At 41.3% G+C, this 20359-nt stretch overlaps 1 protein-coding gene across 1 annotated transcript; it reads left to right on the top strand.

The window, feature by feature from the left end:
• Nucleotides 1–604: 604 nt before the first annotated feature.
• On the top strand, nucleotides 605–19061 carry LOC132993259 (uncharacterized). Its single transcript, XM_061062986.1, has 5 exons — nucleotides 605–1389; nucleotides 4946–9037; nucleotides 10179–10302; nucleotides 11604–12494; nucleotides 13920–19061. Exons 2-5 carry the CDS (start codon nucleotides 5605–5607, stop codon nucleotides 14479–14481), a joined length of 5010 nt encoding a protein of 1669 aa, XP_060918969.1. The 5' UTR covers nucleotides 605–1389; nucleotides 4946–5604; the 3' UTR covers nucleotides 14482–19061.
• Nucleotides 19062–20359: the final 1298 nt, after the last annotated feature.

The following is a 20359-nucleotide window of genomic DNA, read 5'->3' as shown; positions in this document are numbered from 1 at the left end:
ATTATCCATTACATAATGAATATATTGAAAGGATTCTTAAGCTTTAGCAGAGGCATGCAGTCTCTTATGCTGTTTATTCCCATGTATCATTGGATTCCAAAAGGTCAATCCCTCAGTTTGTCAATCAAACCATGTGGGCAGCACGGTGACATCTACTTTTCTGATTTGGATGAAGTTTGTGTTTCTGTAGGTGGCTCTTGATTTTCTTGCCCAAACATGGTGGCTGCTGCTGCCCGAGCTAACTACAGTATCCTGTTCTTTCCTTTTCCATTTAGTCCTCACAAGAAAGACACCAGAGGATTCATTTCTAGGATTGTTTGGTAAGAGGAAGCTGTTACATCACTAACACAAAAGAGAAAAGTACATTGTGATATCATTATAATAGCGTCTCCTAATGATCAGAAATAGCTGCCGTTTTTTTTCCACACAGCCCTTAGTGGTCAAATGATGTTACTAATGATGATGCGTTCAAATTGCACTGTACAGTACGAATGAGTACCCATTGTTGCTTTCTCGCTCTCTTTCTCTCTCTCTCTCACTCTCCCTGCTGCCTCCACAGTGATGCATGTTACATTAACGGTGAGGTGAAGAGTGGGAGGTAGAGGGCAAACTGAGAGGGCTACAAGAGGGATGGAGAGAGAGCCAGAGAAGAAAAGAGTGTGTGGGAGACTGAAAACGTAGATATGTGGGATAGATAGATGGCTACAGTAGATAGATAGTTTGATAGATAGATAGATATGTCCTTCCTTCCTTCATTCGTCTCCACCTTCGTTACCTCATTTCTAAAATGACTGACGGTGATGATTTCCCGAGAGTAACCAACTCAGGTCAAACTAAATCTAGAAGGGAATGAGTGAAGGTGACAAGAGAGGGAAATAGAGGGATAACAATAGTGAGAGATGAGATAGAGGAAGAGAGAAAAAGAGAAAGCAACTGGAGAGGAGAAGTTGGTCTCTGTGCAGCTCCAAAGCTCTTAAAGCCCTGAAGCTGTGTGGAGTGTAAATGGGAGGGAGAGAGCGAGGGGTAGAGCGAGGCTGAATTGAGATGAAGAAAAGCTACACGGGAGAGAGAGAGAGAGAGGAAGAGGAGGAGGAGGAGGAGGGTTTGCGTTGGTGTGTTGGTTGGCAGGGAGAGCGCTTGTCAAAAAAACCGTCCTCTGACAGAAGGCATGATTCACAGCGGAGGGAGAGAGAAAGAGGGGGAGAGAGAGAGAGAGAGAGAGAAAGAGAAAAACGGCAGAGATAAAGAGGGAGAGAGAGAGAGAGATGCCGGTAAGAAAAACAAATGATGCTGATTTGAAGCTGAATGACAAGACATAACCAGGATGGGACTGAGATCGACGGACGGGATTGACTGATGCCTCTAAATGACTGTGACCATGTTGATAAGGTTCTGGCTTTTTCTATTGATCGGGAGAAAATAGAGCAGGTGGCGGCAGCATTGATGAAAAAGAGAGAGAGAGAGAGATAGAGGGGGAGAGAGAGGATGCTTAAGAATGAAGACATGCTGAAAAGATGAAGCGATAGAGAGACCAGGGATGGATTTCAACTATCAATAGGCTCCTTTGATGGAGCTTGACTAATTTGCGGGGAAGGCATCACTAATAGATGCAAATTAGTAAATTCGGACTCCTTAATGTTACAGTTCAAACTGATATCTATGTTAAAAGCTTTGTCAGGATGTTTTTTTTCAATATGTGCATGTCAATCTGTTCTTGTCTGTTTGGGTTGAAATAAGTCTAAATGGAGTTTTTGCATCAGTGATTGATTAGTCTTGTAACTTTTCCTACACCTCTGAAGTGGTTCAAGCGTCATCCTGAGGTTACTAGATCTCTCGTCGTCTCTTCTGGGTTCATAATTGGTCTTAAACGTCCCTTTTTTCGTTAATCGTGACTTTATGTAAGCCAACCTCCAGAGCTCATCATCATACTGCTGTTGCCTCCCACAAAGTTGGAATTTCCAAGCCAGCTAGCAGAAACGACAACATCGGACCGAATTTCCAAAATGTCATTCTGCGTGATGAAGTTGACAGATTCCGCTTGTCATTTCTCATATTGACAGAGGGAACAGCTTTGATGGAAAGTTGACGTCATCTTGACTTTATTTTTGGCAGCACATTTGCATGGGGCTTTAAGGCTGCTTGGTGCAGGCTGTCACATTAACATCTCTCCAACTTTGAAATCCCACTCGGAGTCATTTGATTGTTTTTAACTTTTGTTGTCTTGGCTTTCCCCCTTTGATTGTCAGAGCTGTCGGGATGTTTTAAGATGAGAATTTCACAAAATTGACCAACACAGGCTGCAGTAGTTGTCTTGGAGACAAGCCAGTGAGGAAAGGTTTATAAAAAGGCTTTCATTGCTGTAGGAGTAATTTTCTAACAAGGCAGTGAAAAATGTTTGATTCAACCTAATATCTAACGTCTTAAAAATTGTCCTGACATTTTTTACCAACAAGGGTCACAGCATTCATATTGTGTTTGGCACATCCTTTGGGGAAGAAACGTTAAGTTCTTAGAAACACAAAATCCAATTATTTTCAGCCCTGTTGCTTGATCCCTTCTGGGTTGTCAGAACTGTTTGTGTTTTCTTAAACATAACTCCAACAAAATGCACCTAATAGGTTTTCAGTATCAACCTTGATGTCAAATACCAGTGGGGAAAGTTCTTAAAGCAATCACAAGGATTTTATCATTTTTGTCTTATCTTCTTAAAGTTTCAGGGTTGTGATTTGAGGCTAAAAAGACTGTTGAACAGTTTGTTCTAGTATCCATCAAAGGTTTCAGTCTAGGTTTAGCACATCTTTAGAGAAACACTAAGTCATGCAAAAACAACACTTAAGATCCTTACTCTTGTTGTTTATGCGTTGAAGATTTTCACCCTTGAGATTTTGAAGACAGTTGGCAAATTTTCTCACAAAAAACCTCTACAAAATTGACCTCAGAGACTAACCAAAAACAAGGTAACAGTTTTTAGCTCAGCTTTATCATGTCCAATGGAAGAAAATGTCGACCAAAATAATCAAGGAAATTCTTACCCTTCACCCTTTGGTTTGTAAAGTTTGTTGGTCTATGCCATATCATACAACTACTATACAACTGATCAAATAGAGTAACAAAGGCCTTAGCATTAAACTTAATGTCTAACCAATCCCCAGAGAAAAACCTTAATGTTCAATGTGATATATTATGTGTTCTTAGTTGAAGATTATCTGAAATTAGCCAACTAAAGCTACGGATCCAAGCTCAGCATTCAGTCTGAGCATGGGAAAGTTTTTGTCCATCGCATTCACCCTGAAAATGTTTTTAAGTAAGAAAACAAATACCAGGTGAGAAACCAGAGTCAAAGAGTCAAAGTGTATCTGACCTAACAAGGTTTCGTGGTAGCAACTTCTACATTCTTTAGAAAAGTTATTTCTTATTGTACATTGAACTCTAAATGGGACCAAATTTCACTAAATGTAGCCTGCATCACAGGGCATTGAAGAAAACATATTAGGAGAAATTGAGACCATGAAATCATGAGGAAAATATTTACTGAAGTTATAATCGACTTAGAGTACTCAGACGTATGGTTATTTTGCCCTCTGTCTCGTTTTTTGGAAAACTTGCCCCCTACTGGCAATTAGACAGAATGCAGGTTTAAGGCACTTTTGCATTTGCCCAACTTGTGCAACTCAAGCCTTGTTCACACTTGCACAAAACTGAAGTTTTCGGGATTAGCTGCATGTGTGAACGCAAACAGCTGATTTTTTTTCACTCTGACGTCATCTAGTTTCTCCTGCCAGCTCCCTGGTATTTTTTCTGAAAGGAAGTCAGTGTGAGCTGATGTAAGAAGGCAACAGGATGTTATCAGGAGAATTCACTTTGATCAGGTGAGAGGGGGTAATGACGTTAATTCCCAGCGATTAGTGCACAACTATAGACTGTATGCACGCAACCTTTGTGATCTCGGTACAAGTTTGCCAGAATATTCTACTCCGCTTCTTTGTTGATATTGAGATTCAGTCAACTATACATAGCATTTACCTCACTATAATGAGGTAAATATTCTCATTATAGTGTTGTATAGCAGACTCAGTTGCTTCAGCCACCACTTCTCCGTCATTCTTTTTATGTCACAACTTTCCCCAGCCCCCCCTCCCGTCCAACAGGGATAGTCTCCCACTGTGACGTGCATGTGTAAACAACCTGTTCAGGAGGATTTCAGGGGCAGTCTTCCTGAAATTCTCAGTAGTGCATACCTAAAAAAAAAACAAGGTAAATTTCTTATATACAGACAAAAGCATCTTTTCATTCCAAGTCCATCCTCCCCTAATCTTGGCTCAAGGCTGCTCTTCCCAGCACCATTGATAACGCAGTGATGGATCAAGGTTCATGGGTTTGTGCCTTGATGACTGCATAAGTGATTCTGATGTTCAAATCAATAAACTAAGGAAATGGTTTGATACTTTTTAGACAGCTATGGACAGCTTTTCTTCTTAGTTGATTGCAAAGTGCTCTTCAGGCACTGCTAGATTGAAATGTAACATGCACTCCGGCAATTTAGCTTTGCACTTCTATTAACAGATAAAATGTCCAATCAAAATCCAGGCAGCAGAGGCCGAGATATCCTGACACTTACTCCCTGATATTGGTCAAGTTCAATACAATTTGAAACTGCTTTTTATTTTATTTAAAAATAACTCTTAAGAACAAAGCAGGGTTAGTTTTGCCAGATAAAAAAATCTAATATGAGAGCAACAGAAGGCATATTACAACTGATTTGCAAATTGATTGGTTCTGAGCAAGTATACTGCATTTGCCCATTTTATTGGACATGCAAGAATATCACTGATTGTTATTTCTTTTTACTGAATATGCTAATAGCCACTCAATTGTATCATCTTGAAGACACTTTTCAAGCTGTGATCTATTCAAATCTTGTTGTCTTTTGCTTTGTTTTCCACAGGCCTACGACACTAATCAACCAATTACAATTGCCAGAATGAGAGGAGAAGCTTTCACTGGATTCAATCCTCCATCAACTGTGCTCGGTCTTTCTGTCGCTCTGTGTCTGACTGACTAACGCTCCACTGGATAAAGACTTAATTGGCTCTGAAAAGACAGCCAGAACAATAAACAAGCAGAATAAATACGAATGCAGTCATGCTGAGAAGAGAGTGGGAGAAGATGAGCTAAGAACAGAAACCCTGTGGACATAAAAACTGGACTCTTTTTGCTGTTTTTCTGCAAAAATCTTTTTGGAATATTTTCGGAAGAAGGAATCAATTTCCAATTTTTATTTGGACATTATATTGCTGGCTTTGTTTTGTGCCTTGGAGCTTTTGACAGGCAGATGGTTTCGCAGCATACATTGATCATAAGCTTAAACAGAAGGAATAAGCTTCAGAATTTTAACGGAAAAGAAGAAGCACAAATTTGATATTTCTCTTTTTGTTTCACTTGCCATGGCCCTCCCAAAATCTGCTTTCATGCACCTTGCGCATACCAAAATGTCTTATGTGAGCAACATTTTTCAGAATTAGGGCAATTAACGACTTCACGATTCACTCTTCAAACTGCAACCGTGCCTCCCACCAACCCCTCCCATCAGCCATCCGACCAATCATGGGCAAGCCTCTTAGCCGTCCCGGGTGTTTCAGGAAGAGCTCCTGCTGCCTGGAGAAGCATGGAGCTAGGGATGGGGGAGTGGGAGGACGACCTGGGGGAGTGGATGGGGGCTACGGAGATGGCTACATACCCCAAAGGTCCATCTATGATACCATGTGCATCAATCAACAAATTGACAGCCATCACCATCACCCTGGAGGGTCCGTAAGGAGAGACTGTGAGGGGAATTTTAGCTACTCTGCAAGCGGCTCCTTGAGGGTTGGCAGGCCTCAGGCTGACATGTTTGATCCCCAGCCTCGCTCTTTAACTCCGAACCCCTCCTTTGTGCGCCGACTGGACGAAAGAGTAATCTATGATTCATTAAAGCTTGCGGGACAGGAGGCTGATGTTGGTGGCTGCCATTCTCCAGGACATTACAACCGCTCAGTTTCTCCCTCTGTGTCCTCTTTCTCAGCGCCGGGAGTGTCCTCCTCCTCATCCAAGAAACAACACCATCACCACCACTATCACCATGGAGACAGCACAAATAGCAGAGATGGCCGACAATCCTGGAAAGTGTTAACACCTCCAAAACACCTGGAGTGTATGGAGATTACTACATCTGAAATGATGGACAGAGGAGGTGGATATCTAAATCCAGGGCACTACCCCCCCACTGGGGGCCAATCCTCCTCTCTTACTTCCCCTCTAATTTCTCCCTTTTCTGGCTCACCTCTTTCTTCAGGCTACCATACACCAGTCTTTTTCTCCCCTGCCAAACCTCGCCCCAGTCAGACTCAGAGTTTGCGCTGCTCCCCACCCCAGGTTGTTCAGCCAAGGCATTACTCCCAAACCCAAAGCCTCAGGCTGTCACCACCCCAGGAACTCCGAAGATCCCCTTACCGATCCCCACTAGTCCAACTGTCAGCTCATGACCTCGAGCAGGACCTGAGGGAACGAGCAGGAGGATGGGGGCGAGCGATGAGTGAGCGAGAAAGAGAGTGGGAGAGGGAGAGAGAAAGGGAGATGGAGCGGGGGTGGGCCCAGCGAGAGTGGGAAAGAGAAAGGGAGAGAGGGAGGCTGGAGAGGGAGCGGGCGAGAGAAAGAGAGAGGAGAGAAACATCCACATTTGGGACCTTTGGATATGGACGACCAGTTCCTCTTCGCTCCGAAAGAGACTCTGTGTTTTTAGAACCTGACCACGGTTTAGACACAACACCCCTGTTGCTCCCCCAGCCCTCACCTTCACCCTCCCCTTCCCCCAATGCCCCCAGAATGGGCACCTGTGCTGTGGGTAGGAATAGAGCCGGGTCAAAGGTTGGTCATGACAGTGTAAGTGGGGGTATGGTTTCTAAATATGACAATGGGAATGTCGGTTTGGTTTTAGTGGACAGCAAATCTGGATGTGGGCCCAGGCTAGTAGGTGAAGTTGGATCTGGAAACATGTCAGAGGCTGATGTAAGGGCTTCAATACAAGAACACCATAGAGCTGAAAGTTGGAACAAATATGACAATGGATCTAGGGCGAGCAATAAACATGCTTCTGAAACAAGAATGGGCTCCCAGGTAAAAACAAGACCAGGGGGACGTGAGTTAGAAGGTAAGGTACAGTCTGGGATGGAGATAGAAAAGACAGCTCCGGCTGTAAACAGGGAGTCTCACAGGGGAGGGACAAGGGGTGGAGAAAATAATGGAAGGATTGCGACTAAACCAGAATATATTTCTGAGGTTGTACCTCCAACTGTGATAGACCATGACAACAAGGTTGTGCCTAGAGATAAAGTTGACATGGGAACTGGACCAGGACCAGGGATGAAACCAGAGGTGGAGACAGTTAAGGTTGAGGAAAAAGCTAGTTCACAAAAAGTTGAGCACAGGACTGGAAGTGAAGCTGTATGTGTAGCTAAAGTTAATAAAGAGATTGTTTCAGCACCAGAGTCCAAAATAGAGGCTAAAGTTGAGACAGATGTAAAGATTTCTCCCCCATCTCAGCCTGAGGCAGTGAAAGAAAACAGAGTTAGTACTGACACAAGGACTAAAGGTGAGATTGGAGTTGTCAGTGAAAGCCAGAACAGCAACCAGAAAACAGATAAAGCACAGATTAAAGACATAACTGGTGATAAAACTGACGCTACCCCTGCTGATCAGGCAGAGAAAATGTCTTTAGATTCTGAAAACACTGAATCTAGCCATGTAGAGAAAAGTTCCAGATCCCAGAAGTCCAAGTCATCCAAGTCCAGCTCCAGGACTCGACCTGGCACTGCCACAGGGCTACGACCAGGTGTTGTTGTAAGTCCTCGGCTAAGCAGAGGGCTTGGAGATCTTGAGTCAACAGGCCCTCCTGAAGGTATTGAGTCCACATGGCCACGGCGCATTATGGTCAGGAAGAGGACTGTTCGGCAGGGGGGGGCACTTCACAACCTCCCTATTCTACCCCCACTCCCCTCAGTCCTCTCAGCATTGGAGAAGAGGCGCCCACATGGTCACCTTCACCCCCGTACTGGCCACTTCTCAGAAAACCCACTAACAACCTGTATAAATTCAACAAGTATGGTGGGACGATGCTCACTTAAAGAGCCTTCCCATGCAGATCTTGGACTTGGAGCCAATTTGGTGGGCAGGGCTTCCCTGAAAGAGCAGAACTTGGAGCACTGGCGAGTCTGCAGAGAGCTGGAAGAAGCAAAGAGATCCAGGAGCAAGGAGAAAAAAGCAGATCAGAGTAAAGAGAAGGCTGAGAGGGAGGAGAGAAAGAGTAAAGAAGAGATCAGGGAAGAGGAAAGAAGAGAAGAAAGAGGCTCAAAGGAGGAGAAGGTGGGTAGGGAGAAAGAAAGGGTTGCTGTCAGTGAGGGGTTGGGGAAGGACACCAAACAACCAAAGTCAGAAAGAAGAGGGGAAGGGAAAGAAAACAAAAAAGAAGACATGAAAATGGAAAAGGTTGTAGAAATAAAGCGTGAAAAGATAGAGGATAGTGAAATGAAGATCAAGGGTGGAATACAAGACAAGCATGGTCAAGAGTTGGAAGTGGCTCAAATAAAAAAAGAATATGGTGAAATGGAAGGAGGAGAAGGAGAGGAAGGGATGGAGGGCTGGGATGATGTCCTTGAGATGGTCACCACGTTGTGGGATGAAGGCTGGGATAAAGGGGAAGCGGCAGCAGGAGAAGGAGATACAGACTCTTTCTCAGGATCCCTGCAGCGTTGGCCTCTCCTCCGGCCCCCAATTGGCTTTGGGGGCTCGCATCCCCCCTCCTCAGCAGCCTCAGAGCTCAGCCTGACGGAGATAGAAAGGAGAGCTAGGGAGCTGGACTCTGACTTGGAGCACCTCGACCTGTCTCAGCCCCAGCGAGACACTCAGGATGAATACCAAACACTTCTGGAGCCACAGAGGGAACGAGCTGACATGTACCAAACACACCCTGGGCCACAGAGGGAGAAAGTCCCTGCATTTACAGGTAGAAATACATTTTATTTATATGTTTTTTTGTTATTTCTGTTTTTAATTCATGCGTAACACTTAAATGATTGTTGGAACATGTCATAAAAAGTTTGTCATGAATCTTCTACTCAACCTATGACAGCTGCATCCTTAACATAATACTATCCCAATCCTTAGACAATTCGGACATCTTGTCTTAGAGCAGTGGTTCCCAAACTTTTTCTGCTGGACTTCCCTTTGGTAGACATTATAATATATAAATACTGTCAAGCCCCCCGAACCCACCCATCAACAATTACATCAACTTGTATATGAACATATTTATATTGACATATAATTGATCTCAAACATTGTCTACAAAAACTACAGAATATTAGTTTAGTGTGTAACTGAAAAAACGAACTAACCCCTTTTAAAGAGGAAGCAACTAAATGTGAAACCATGACATGAAAACTTCCAAATGTGTGACGCTTGGTGTAGATTCATTTTCAGCCTTGTATTTCTCTGGAACTCCTCTCACAAAATGTGCCATGATTTGCTAGCAGTAAAAAAAAGGTGTGCTTTGTTTTTGTTCAGATTTTTTCAGATGGATACATTTTTGTTTCAAAATTAAGACATTTTAGCTTTTCATTTCTAGTTTTTTGTATGTCAAGCGTCCTGGATGCCTGATACATGTAGGTCAGTGTACCAGGGATTGGGGGTGGATGAAACATGAACTTGACCAAGGAGGAAGGCAGACTCAGGGCCATTACTCAATGTTGAGGAATCTGAAATGCCTCTGCAGCACCAACAGTTTCATTAAGATGGTATTTGGACTTGCAGATAAGTTATGATTGAGTCTGATTTGATTGATTTTCTAAGTCATGGTGCTTGCTGTTTGCATTTCATACGTCAGCTCTACCCAATGTCTATACTATTACTTCAATTGAGTAATCGTTGGTTACAGTACTATTGGAAAACTCCCACTACAAAATCCATGTTTGACAATTATTCTCCTGTTGACAATGAACAAGTTAACAACATCATTAGATGATTTAAAATGTTGATCTCTCTGCAGTGATTAAATACACCTAAGCTCGACAAGGATGTGGATGAATGATGACCTTATATTCTCTGTTTCTCTCTTTTAATTATCTGAAATCTGCTCTTTTTTCTAGGGGTTGCGAGTAGATCGCAGGTCAGTTTGGAGCTGAGCACGATGGCCTCACCTGCTACAGACACAGACAGACATCCTGCTGACTGGTCAACCAAATCTGCTGGGAACTCCACTGTTGTTACAAGGTAATTTTATCAAAGAATTTGTGATTGCCCTGATTCAGAACTTTTCTGCACTAAATCTAGACATGCTTTTTTGGTCACTGATGGTTTATTTACATGGGAATACATATCTGATCAAACTATGTTTAGAGGTGGTTGTGAGTGCACAATGCCATTAGATCAAAGAGACATAAAGGCTTTTTGCACATGTTACTAAAGTTTGGGCTTTATTTAGGTTTGTGTGTACAAATGGATGATTCAGCGTTGTTTTTTATTGCTCAATATTATAAACATCTCATACTGCTAGAATAGCAGAGTGACAGGCCTTCATTTTGGACTAGAACAGACACGTTGAGAAGTGTGTCACGGTGCATTAAAGAAGAATATAACTGATAAAACAGAAGTTATTATTTGTTTCAGAACTAACACTGTGTTTTCTTTGTTCTACCATGAATTGAATTTGAAAGAGAATGGCATCCATTGTATTCCAATACACTTAACGAATATGTTTATAAATATCTCAAATGCTTTGGATGTTTAGCAGTATTTCAACCCAATTTCACACAGTGGCTGTGTTCACTTATTAATGGTAATAGCTGCTTTTTGAATGGAGGCAAGTTCACTTCACTGATTGCTGTTTAATAGTTTAAATGCCTTCGAGCAACCATTTGAAAAAGCCACAAAATCGAAGTGCTCCAGAGACATTAACAGATCTAGGTCTTGATCATAAAGATAGGTTAGGGTTGGTAATTTTCTCCAAATACACTTTTTAATATGTTGGTTAAAATTGATGGTCCTGACAGAAATTAATAATACATGTCATCTGTAGCAGCCTGTAAAAACTTCAGTGTCTGCCATGAGGTACCCATTTCATGAACATCTCGCCTCCCTGCTCGTTCTCTACCCTTTGCGTGGACTAGCCCACACTCATAGTGAGTCACCAATGACAGAGTTTATACTGTGAGTTTGTCGTTGGCCGTTGTGAGTAGTAAAATAGTCAGGTTTTTTTTACATTTGTTCTAATGAAGTTTAGTGTTTCCTTACTGCTAAATGAGACATGAGACGACGTAGTTTCTACACAATGCAAGCAATGAGCTGGGCTTTTGAGGGAGCACAGAGGGGGAGGGGGTTGGTGTAGATGCAGCACAGAATGCTACTTTCAGAATCATAATATATAAAAGTTTCCAACCCTGTCTTTAAGACAAATATAAACAGCATCCTTTGTAGCCAATGGTAGAAAGATAGAGCATTGGAAGGCACAGGAGTTTAGCAATCTCATGGGGAGTATGGAGCAGTCATTTGACTATATTTTCTTTCTTTTCTAGCTCCATTAAGGAGGACAGCTCTCCAGACTCTAACCTAACATTGGAGTCCGACTCCAGTGGCATCTTCATGTCCTTATCCAATCAGAGCCAGGAAGAGGCCGGTTCTGACAGTGACCAGCAAATCAGTGGCTCTGACTTAGGCAGCAGTAATACATCACTGGAGAAATACGGTGATGAAGGAGGTCTAAAGGAGTGGGGGAGGGAGGAGAGTGCAGAGCTAGATTGGTGCTACCCATCACTCCTCAACACCTCCTTGCAGGAAGATACTGTAGGCAATGCTGAAAGAGAAGAACCAGGACGTAAAAAGATGGAGGGAGCGGAAGAGAAAAGCAAAGAAGAGACCGGAAGGAGAGTTGGTAAGATAGGAACTGTTTCAATCATTAGGGCCCCACTCAACCATGGCCACAGTGAGGTCTCCACAAATTTTAATGCCCCTCTAAGTGAAGAAATACCATCCAGAAAAAAAGTAACCCTCAAGAGAGAAGACACACCTCTCCCTTTATCTCCCTCAAAACAACAAATCAAACACCTGCTAGATCCTAATCAGAAGCCTATCAGAACCTTTGGATTGGACTGTGGTGACATAGATCCTTTTGTCCAATCAGACAGCTTTGTTTACCTTGCTGTGTCTGCAAGACCTGGCTGTGGTGAAGTCACCAAAGTGACAGAGGTTCCCACCCATGTTTTAAAAAAAGACATTGTACAGCAACATTATGATAGCATGAAATCAAATTTGAACCAGACAAATACAGAAGGGGATGTCAAGCCAACTCACCTTACAACACAAAAACCAGAGGAAGGAGATTTTCTTTGCACTGACAGCTTTGTCTACCTTGCTGCTCCACAATGCCTCCTACTGGGCCCTGCAGGAAGCACACAGTACAGCGGCAGGTATGTCAATTTTTCTTTTGTCATTGTGGCTTTTGTGCATTTAAATTATTTCAGTGTGGGGTCAGAGAAATAAAAAAAAAAAAAGCATTTCAAACATTTAAGCATTTAATTACCTATTGATCTATCGACACATCCATTTTTCATTTCCACGTATCTTGGGCAAGGTTGTCGTGGCAAGACATCTTTTTTTCTAGCCATTTCTTCCAGCTCTCCCTTTGGAGTACCAATAGGATACCATCCCATAAGGGGGAAGAGATACTTACACCTGATCTGATCCCAATTCAATTTTACTTGTGTAAATTGCTACTTTCAACCCAACAGAGCAGCCTTTCTGCTTCTTTATGGTGTCTCACTTGTCTATAGGGTTGACACCACCACCGGCTGTCAGTCTGGTAATTTGCTTTGTTTGTTCATAATAAGATACTTGCAACAAATGGGGATGGTTGGAATGTAGAATGACCACTCAATTGGACAACTCTGTCAGGCTAATCTCCCTTTTGCAATTCAGTTTGAGGCCTGGGTCAGCGCATGGTAAGACGCAAAGAATACAGGTATGAGAGCTGAATGGGTTTGGGGGAAAGAAACAAGGGAAAACATGGAGACAGAGCCCAGGCTAGTATGAGCAGGGAAGGGTACTGACCAAAGCTGGAAACAATGTCAGCTGCTGGTAGGAAATAATGACCAAAGGTTTGACATTGGCACCTGATCAGTAGGCCTCATTGACTTCCCTTGTCCATGAATTCAAGGTGGACCAAGCTGGGAGAATGTCCCTTTGAAAGCACAATGAAGTGATCACATATAACATCTGGGCTGCTAATCTTATCTTTATTCCCCAGGGAGTGCTGTAAGACATAGTTAGAGGAAAACGCATCAAGTCAGTGTAACACTGACCAAGATCCCAGCCAGTACACCCAGGTAGGGCCCAAAGGAATACCCAACTTGGGCTTAGCCAATTTTGATCAAAATTGCATTAGTGGTCTCACATGGGTTAGTCCAAAAGACTTGATGAAGGACCCTTGAGAGCCTCCAACATGGGCCAATATGGGTAGTAAGGATACTTACTCGGGACCAACGCAGTACCCATGTTTGCTGTATAAGGTATGCCTATTTCTAGGCCACATAAATGCTCACAAGGCCAAATCAGGTCAATTTAAAAGCCTACTCTGAGTCCATGCTCAGTTAAGGCATACCTAAGTAGGTAAAGCCCCCCTTGGATGTGCTGGCTAAGTCGAGCAGTAAATGGATGGACAGATGGATGGATGGATGGATGGATGGATGGATGGATGGTTGGATGGATTGTCTTAGTCTTGTCAGTACTGCAGGACTCAAATTGTATAATTCCCAAATCAACAAACTTTGTGGTGCTGTTGTAACATTTCCTTAGTTCAATATTTAACTCAGTTTTTTTCTGTTGTAATTTTCCAGGGAGTCAGACTCAGAGAGTTCCGAATCTGGCGCAGCTGATGTGTCAGTGCTGGGTTGTGGATCGGTGGCAGGGGATAGTGACTGGGACTCAGACTTGTCGGACTCTGATCCTAGTCGCTCCTCAAGAATCTCTGCAGCTGCTAACAAATCTGGTGGCATAGCTCCACCCAAACGGCTGCCAAATGAACCGGACTGGGACATGTTAGGAGACACCCCGGAACCCGAAGTGCCGAGTGAGGTTTTCACAGGAGAGGACAGAAACAACAATGGGGAAGAACAGAGGGTTACCGGGGTCACCACCATGGCAGGGGCACAAGCCATTCCCAGGGCAACTAGGGCTGTTACTACGCAAATGAGGCAGTCGACAACAGTTGAGTCGTCAACGTCTAAGGTGACTTGGCAGTTTAAACCAGCCCAGAGATCAGTCTGCACAGGAAGCAGAAAGGAGAAAGACAAGGAAATGACATCATCAAGGTTCACAGAATATGGTGGGGACGATAGACCTCCCCCTTCATCTTCATCTTCTTCATCCTCGTCACCCTCCTCATCCTCCTCTGGTTGATTTGTGAAGGACTTTTTTTTTCATCTTCTTGGAAGGAGCTTTCATTGCCTGAAACCCGGATGATTGCACAAAGGTAGAGAAGATCTTAAATTTATCAAAAAGAAACTGATGGCTGGAACCACTACAGCTTTTTTCGCCTGTAGATTTTTGAATCTTTCATCAAGCTGCTGCCATTGCCTTTTTACAACCTTTTAAAGGCTGCGTAAGACTAGTTTATCGTTGCATTTTCACAGACCAGTCTAATCAATATTGTTCACACATTTTAAGACAGTATGAGACTCAGGCTAAACAGACAACTTCAGGTTGAGATTATGTGGAATAATGGCCTATGCTTGAACACTTAGGCAAGATATGCAGTCTGGTTTTTATCATTGGCCATATTTTGAAATGCAGGGTTGATTTAATAATTACACACTCACTTTATTCTATTTCTAACTATACATATGACAAGTTCTTTAAGTTTAAAAAAAATTCATTATTATTGAATGTACCTTACAGGACATACACAACTATACACAACAAATTCACAATAAAACAGAACTCAAGTAATTGGCATTCTTAATTGGCTATGACGTAAGGATTTAAACAGTACCACCATGTTGGACTTGACAGAAAGTAGTCAGAAAGTTAGAGAAACTAATTTGAGACAATCTCCGACATGTGCTGATGTTTAATGACCCAACAATGTAAATTTGACTCAGGCCTTCTAACATATAACCTTTACTTTTAATGTTATGCCTTTCTTTTACACCCAACCCTAAACCTTACTTCTTTATTTAAACATATATATACTTTAAGAACTTGATTTTAAAAACTGACAGAGGTCAAACTTTACAGTGTACAATGTATTTTATAATCACATCCAACTTTAAAATGTATTTAACAGTGTGTCAATAATATATTTTAAACTTTGAGATAATTATAGAGCGAATTATACATATAATGAATGTGGAAACAGGAACAAATAATGGAGGGATGTTAGTAATAACATGTGAATGTTTTATTTATGAGATAGATTTGTGAATGTAATATTCGAGCAATATGCTATATCCTATGTTTCATACGTGAAAGTGTTGCCTGGGTGATGTACATAATAACGGCTGGGTTTAATTTTATTTATACAGCCAAATACTATTTGTTAATGCAGTCTTACACCCATTTAAAGGTTATATGTGTAACATTTTCAAACATCAAATCATCATCAGGTACAATTACTCTATACAATGAGGCCACTGTTGAGATGATTGATAGCCTTTGTCTCACACCAGTGTAATTTTAGAGCTGGTGTTTTCTCTAAAGATTTAGATCTCCTATAATCCCATCTGTGGCATCTTTACTGAAGAGGATCAGCATGAGGACAGGTTGAGCCCTGATTGTGCTTAAAGTGAAAACAAACCAGGAGATGTCCCTTTAAATCCTCAGTTCTAGCACACACTGTAATATGCAGTGCACAGGCTGTTTGAACTGCCAATCAACCCAGCAGTGGTCTCTCAGTTGATTAATTACAGACATGTCTTACAATTAATGTGGTAATTATTTACTGATGATAAAAGTGATGCACATTACACTTTTAAATGAGAGCACAGTGCTATCGGATTTGACATCCTTTTACAAATGTTGCAGAGTCAAAGATGGCAGGTGAACAAGTTATTGTCACTAACACAGTAAGGGTTCGTGTGGTTATGGGGGCTGTGTGGGAGGTCATGGCCTGACGGGCAAATTGCTTCCTAAGCAAGTTGCTATTTTAAACTTGCACTTAAATTTCAAAGTAGACATGTTACTGTTTGAGCTATGATACCTTCAAGGCAATGTCTCTTAGTGTGTCGCAAGTGTTGACAGTGGAGGTGATGCCACTGGAATTTGGAGGTTGGAATCTATCGTGGCCATTTCTTGATTTAGATAAGTGGGGTGTGAAGCTGTGTTTTTTATTTACAAAATAAGAACTGTTGCCTTGTGCAGCTTTAACTGTTGAACATGAACTGTGAAATTCTCTGCCAGTCCTTGTTCTCAGTAATGAGGCTCAATGTAAAACCAACAGGATTTGGCAGGGCTGAAAATGCACCTGTCAGGTTCAGCGACTGATTTATTTCTGGTTCTTTTGAACACTGATTTACATGCACATCCACAGAGGTATTAAGTGCTCCATTAGCATGTCTGTATTTTTGAGGGGCTGCAGGATTGTCAGAATGTCTTCAGAGTTGAATGTTAATCAGGACTGAATTAGTGACAAGCAGAGGTGGCTGCTTTTTATTCTTAACCATGCTTATTATTTTTAACATTTCTTTTCTTGATATTTAATATCTACTTGCACCTAAAATCCCTGCTTAAAGTCAGCAGTCTCAAAGTCTAAAAAGTGGGCTGCGGGGACATTTTGGCACGGCCAATCAAAATGTTGAATGTGAGCACAAGTTTGCTGTTGGGACCCCTTTGGAGCCCCCTTGGAAGGAGAACCATACTAATAATCCTGTGCTGGGAAAAAACACGACCTACTGTATCTACAGGTTTCCTTTGTCAGTTTTTGGTAATATGAATAAACAGTTACGCTTACGGATTCCATTTACAAATAACCAGCGTCCTGTCTCTAAAAATTGGCAGAATTAATTGATGATTGTACTTTTTTAACTACATTTTCTCTGAAAATTCACATAGAAACAAGAAAAAAAAGGATGAAATGAATTGAGCATGCCCATTACATGTAGCACAACCTGTAGGTGAGTAAAAATACCCCTCTTTATGCAGGGGTTGCATGAAATGTGTTTGCACACACACATATGGACAGAGTCCACTAATCATATCTACTTTAACTTTAAAATGTAACACAACAAAGTGGAAACATTTAAATATGTCCAAAGTGATGAATTAAAAGTGCTAACAAAAGAAAATGTGCAATACTGAAATGTTAAAAAAGTTACTAGCAGCTCGTGCGACTGAACAGGTTGATTTCACCATAAGTCCCAATCTGACGAAGCAAAAAGCCAATTTAAGTTTACACTTTATGGGTGGCACCAGGGGTTTCCAATCAGATTTCAAGGTGTCCCATGCCAACCCTCCAGACACACTCCTGGATGTTGCATCTGAGTCCAGCCATGAGTCAAAAAGACCCCGTTTCATTATAACACCCTTTTTCTCCATCTATGGTACACCACTTTTGATTATTTTTTAATCAGGAATCAAAAAATATACTTTCCATCTTTTTAATTCAATTGCTGCGTTAACCATTTTTAGTTTTTGGTTGCATAGATAACACTCGCTCCAAGCTCTTTGACAAAGCCTTACTGTCGCTGTCTGTTTTTATCAAGACTGTAATAACACTTATTAAACACAGCCCATACTTTATCTGATCACCAATGGTTAATCTAGACCCTGCTGCCAATTACAAGTCAGGAACTCCAGTGGCCATGGGCTAAACTTTAATTATTAACATCTTTACTGCTTTTTTGGGCTAGAAAATGTGTACAATGCAAAACTGCAAAAAGCATTCTAATATTAATTTAATTATCGTAAAACAGTGAACCTGAAACTAGCCATGTGAGGTATCCAGACTTCAATTTGGGATTTAAAAGTATAAAATTGATTTTTTTTCTGTCAGCTGCATGCCTTCATTTTCTCTCTGTATTTGGAAGTAGCCAAGCTCACAGTGTGATAATCTGCAGTTTGGACACATACCACCCACATTTCACATATGAGCAATATAAAGAAATGAAGCGGGTGAATGTGTTATGAGAGACCTAATTTTTACAGAGGTATTTTTATTTTATCTCTTTGTTTGTATTTTAAAGATTTAATGCATGAAAATGGCTGAAGATCAAGTTAAACGGAGCCAATTTTTATCCTGCAGCTCCACAGTTGACAATGTTTCTTTTATCAAATCATTCTAGCTATGGCATCCCAATTTTGATCATGTATGGAAAAGCTCTGTTTGAGGCTGGCTGTTTCTTTGAAATGGGAAAAAGCCACTGCATTTGTAAAGCCACCTGGACTAAATGTCAGTTGGTCCACATCGCCTTGACGTCACACGGACTCTAGTGGCTCTAAAAAGGCTTTTTACATGAAACTGTTTATTGAATGTGACCTGTGTGGATTTTTTTCTCCATTGTATTATACAATTGGCATTATTATGTGTAGCACTTGAAACATGCTTTCTATTGGATAATGACATATTCAAACCCTGCTGCTTTTCATGTCTGTTGGAAGGATTTTTATGTCCAGGTTATGAAACTTTAAAGTTCACCAATTGGACCAAATGAGGTGAGTGTACATTTTTATCAAAGAAATCTTTGATTTGCTCGCATCAAACTGTGGTAAGACATCTAGTTTCACTGTGACATACTGAGGAAAAATTACTGTACACATCTTTTGTAAAAAATAAAACAAAAAATCCAGTAATACCAGGCCATAATACTTTGCTGTTCATGTTAACGCTGATCACTGTTGAAGCTTAGTGGTGATTAAGAACTAAGACCTGAGAGATTTTCTTAAGTGGAAATTCATGATTTATGTAAAATCTTATTGTGTGCTGTATTCACAAGCCTTGTTGAAACGCATTAATGTACAAATAAAGACTTAACTTGATGGTGTAATGTGACTAACCTGTTTGTTGTTCAACTGTTTTGACCCTGTTAACCTTAACACTCAGGAAAGTAATGAGCCAAAGAGAATGATATGTTAGTAAGCACCTTAAAGCATCCACAATCTTTTTCAATATCAATTAAAAATGTCTGTTTCTGTAACTTTCCCAAAATTGGGTTTTAATTAGCCGGGGTAGATATTCACTAGGAACACTTTCAACTATTTCTAAAAAGTTGTTGCATGAAAGTCATATTCCAGCACAGTATACGCACAGGGTTAGCTTAGTTACCGGGGGATTGGTGACCGGTTTTGAGTGTTAAGCGCAGTTTTGTATTTTTTCTGACGCAGGATTGAAGTGCAAGCCAACGATAACCTATTTGCAATCATGTTATTTTAGTATCTGAGGAGGAAATTCTATAATGAGATGGCAATAGCTAATAGTACAGAGCCTTTCAGAACAAAGAGAGACAATCTCAGCTAACTTACAGTAGCATGTTTATGCTAACTGCTTACTTTGAAATGGGAATTTATTTTTTGGCACTCACCAGCCTTTTTTCAGATTGCAATTCCGGTTGAAGGACACTGAGCAGATCAGACCAACAGAGCACTTCTTGTACCTACACCGGCTCCGACGTAATACGTTGTCACCATCTCCCCCTGTTATATCTGTTACTACCTCTCGACGCCCACCCGTTCTGCCTCCGTGCATTATGAGGTTTTACAGGGAAAATATTCCGCCTTGACCGGCTACCTAGCTGAAGGACATAAGTGCGATGGTTGATGTCTTAAGCCTGAGGATGGATACAGGGCCTCTGAGAACAAACTATGTTATGTGTATGCTAACTGCTAACTTTAAAATACATACAGGTTTTTTTTGGCTCATTAAAATAATGTTAACAATTGTTTGTGTGAGGCAACCATAAGGCTGCAGGATTGAAGCGCACGACTTTGATGACCTCTTTAAAGCATTGTTTGTTTGAGAGAGTTTAGTGATAAACTAGCTAACAAAACAAAGACTTCTGAGAACAAATAGAAGGAAGTCAGCTAACTTTGCATGTGAATGATAACTGCTAGCAATGAAAAATGTAAAATAGCATTTTTGCCACTTGTCATTCAGTGAACAAATTGATTAAAAAATAATCATTCAGGCAATCGCAAGATAGTCACATGCAAACTATGTGGCTAGTGACAGCGACTGATTATGAATACTGAGCGCTGTTGTCTATTTGTTAGCTTCAGGAATTTAGTGCAAAAAACTATAATGATCCTTTTTCAGCAGTGGTTGTTTAACGCCTGTGGAGGAAGTTTT

This window comes from Labrus mixtus, chromosome 18 (assembly GCF_963584025.1).
Source record: "Labrus mixtus chromosome 18, fLabMix1.1, whole genome shotgun sequence".
Taxonomy (NCBI): Eukaryota; Metazoa; Chordata; class Actinopteri; order Labriformes; family Labridae; genus Labrus; species Labrus mixtus.
This window is presented reverse-complemented; position numbering and strand designations above follow the sequence as displayed.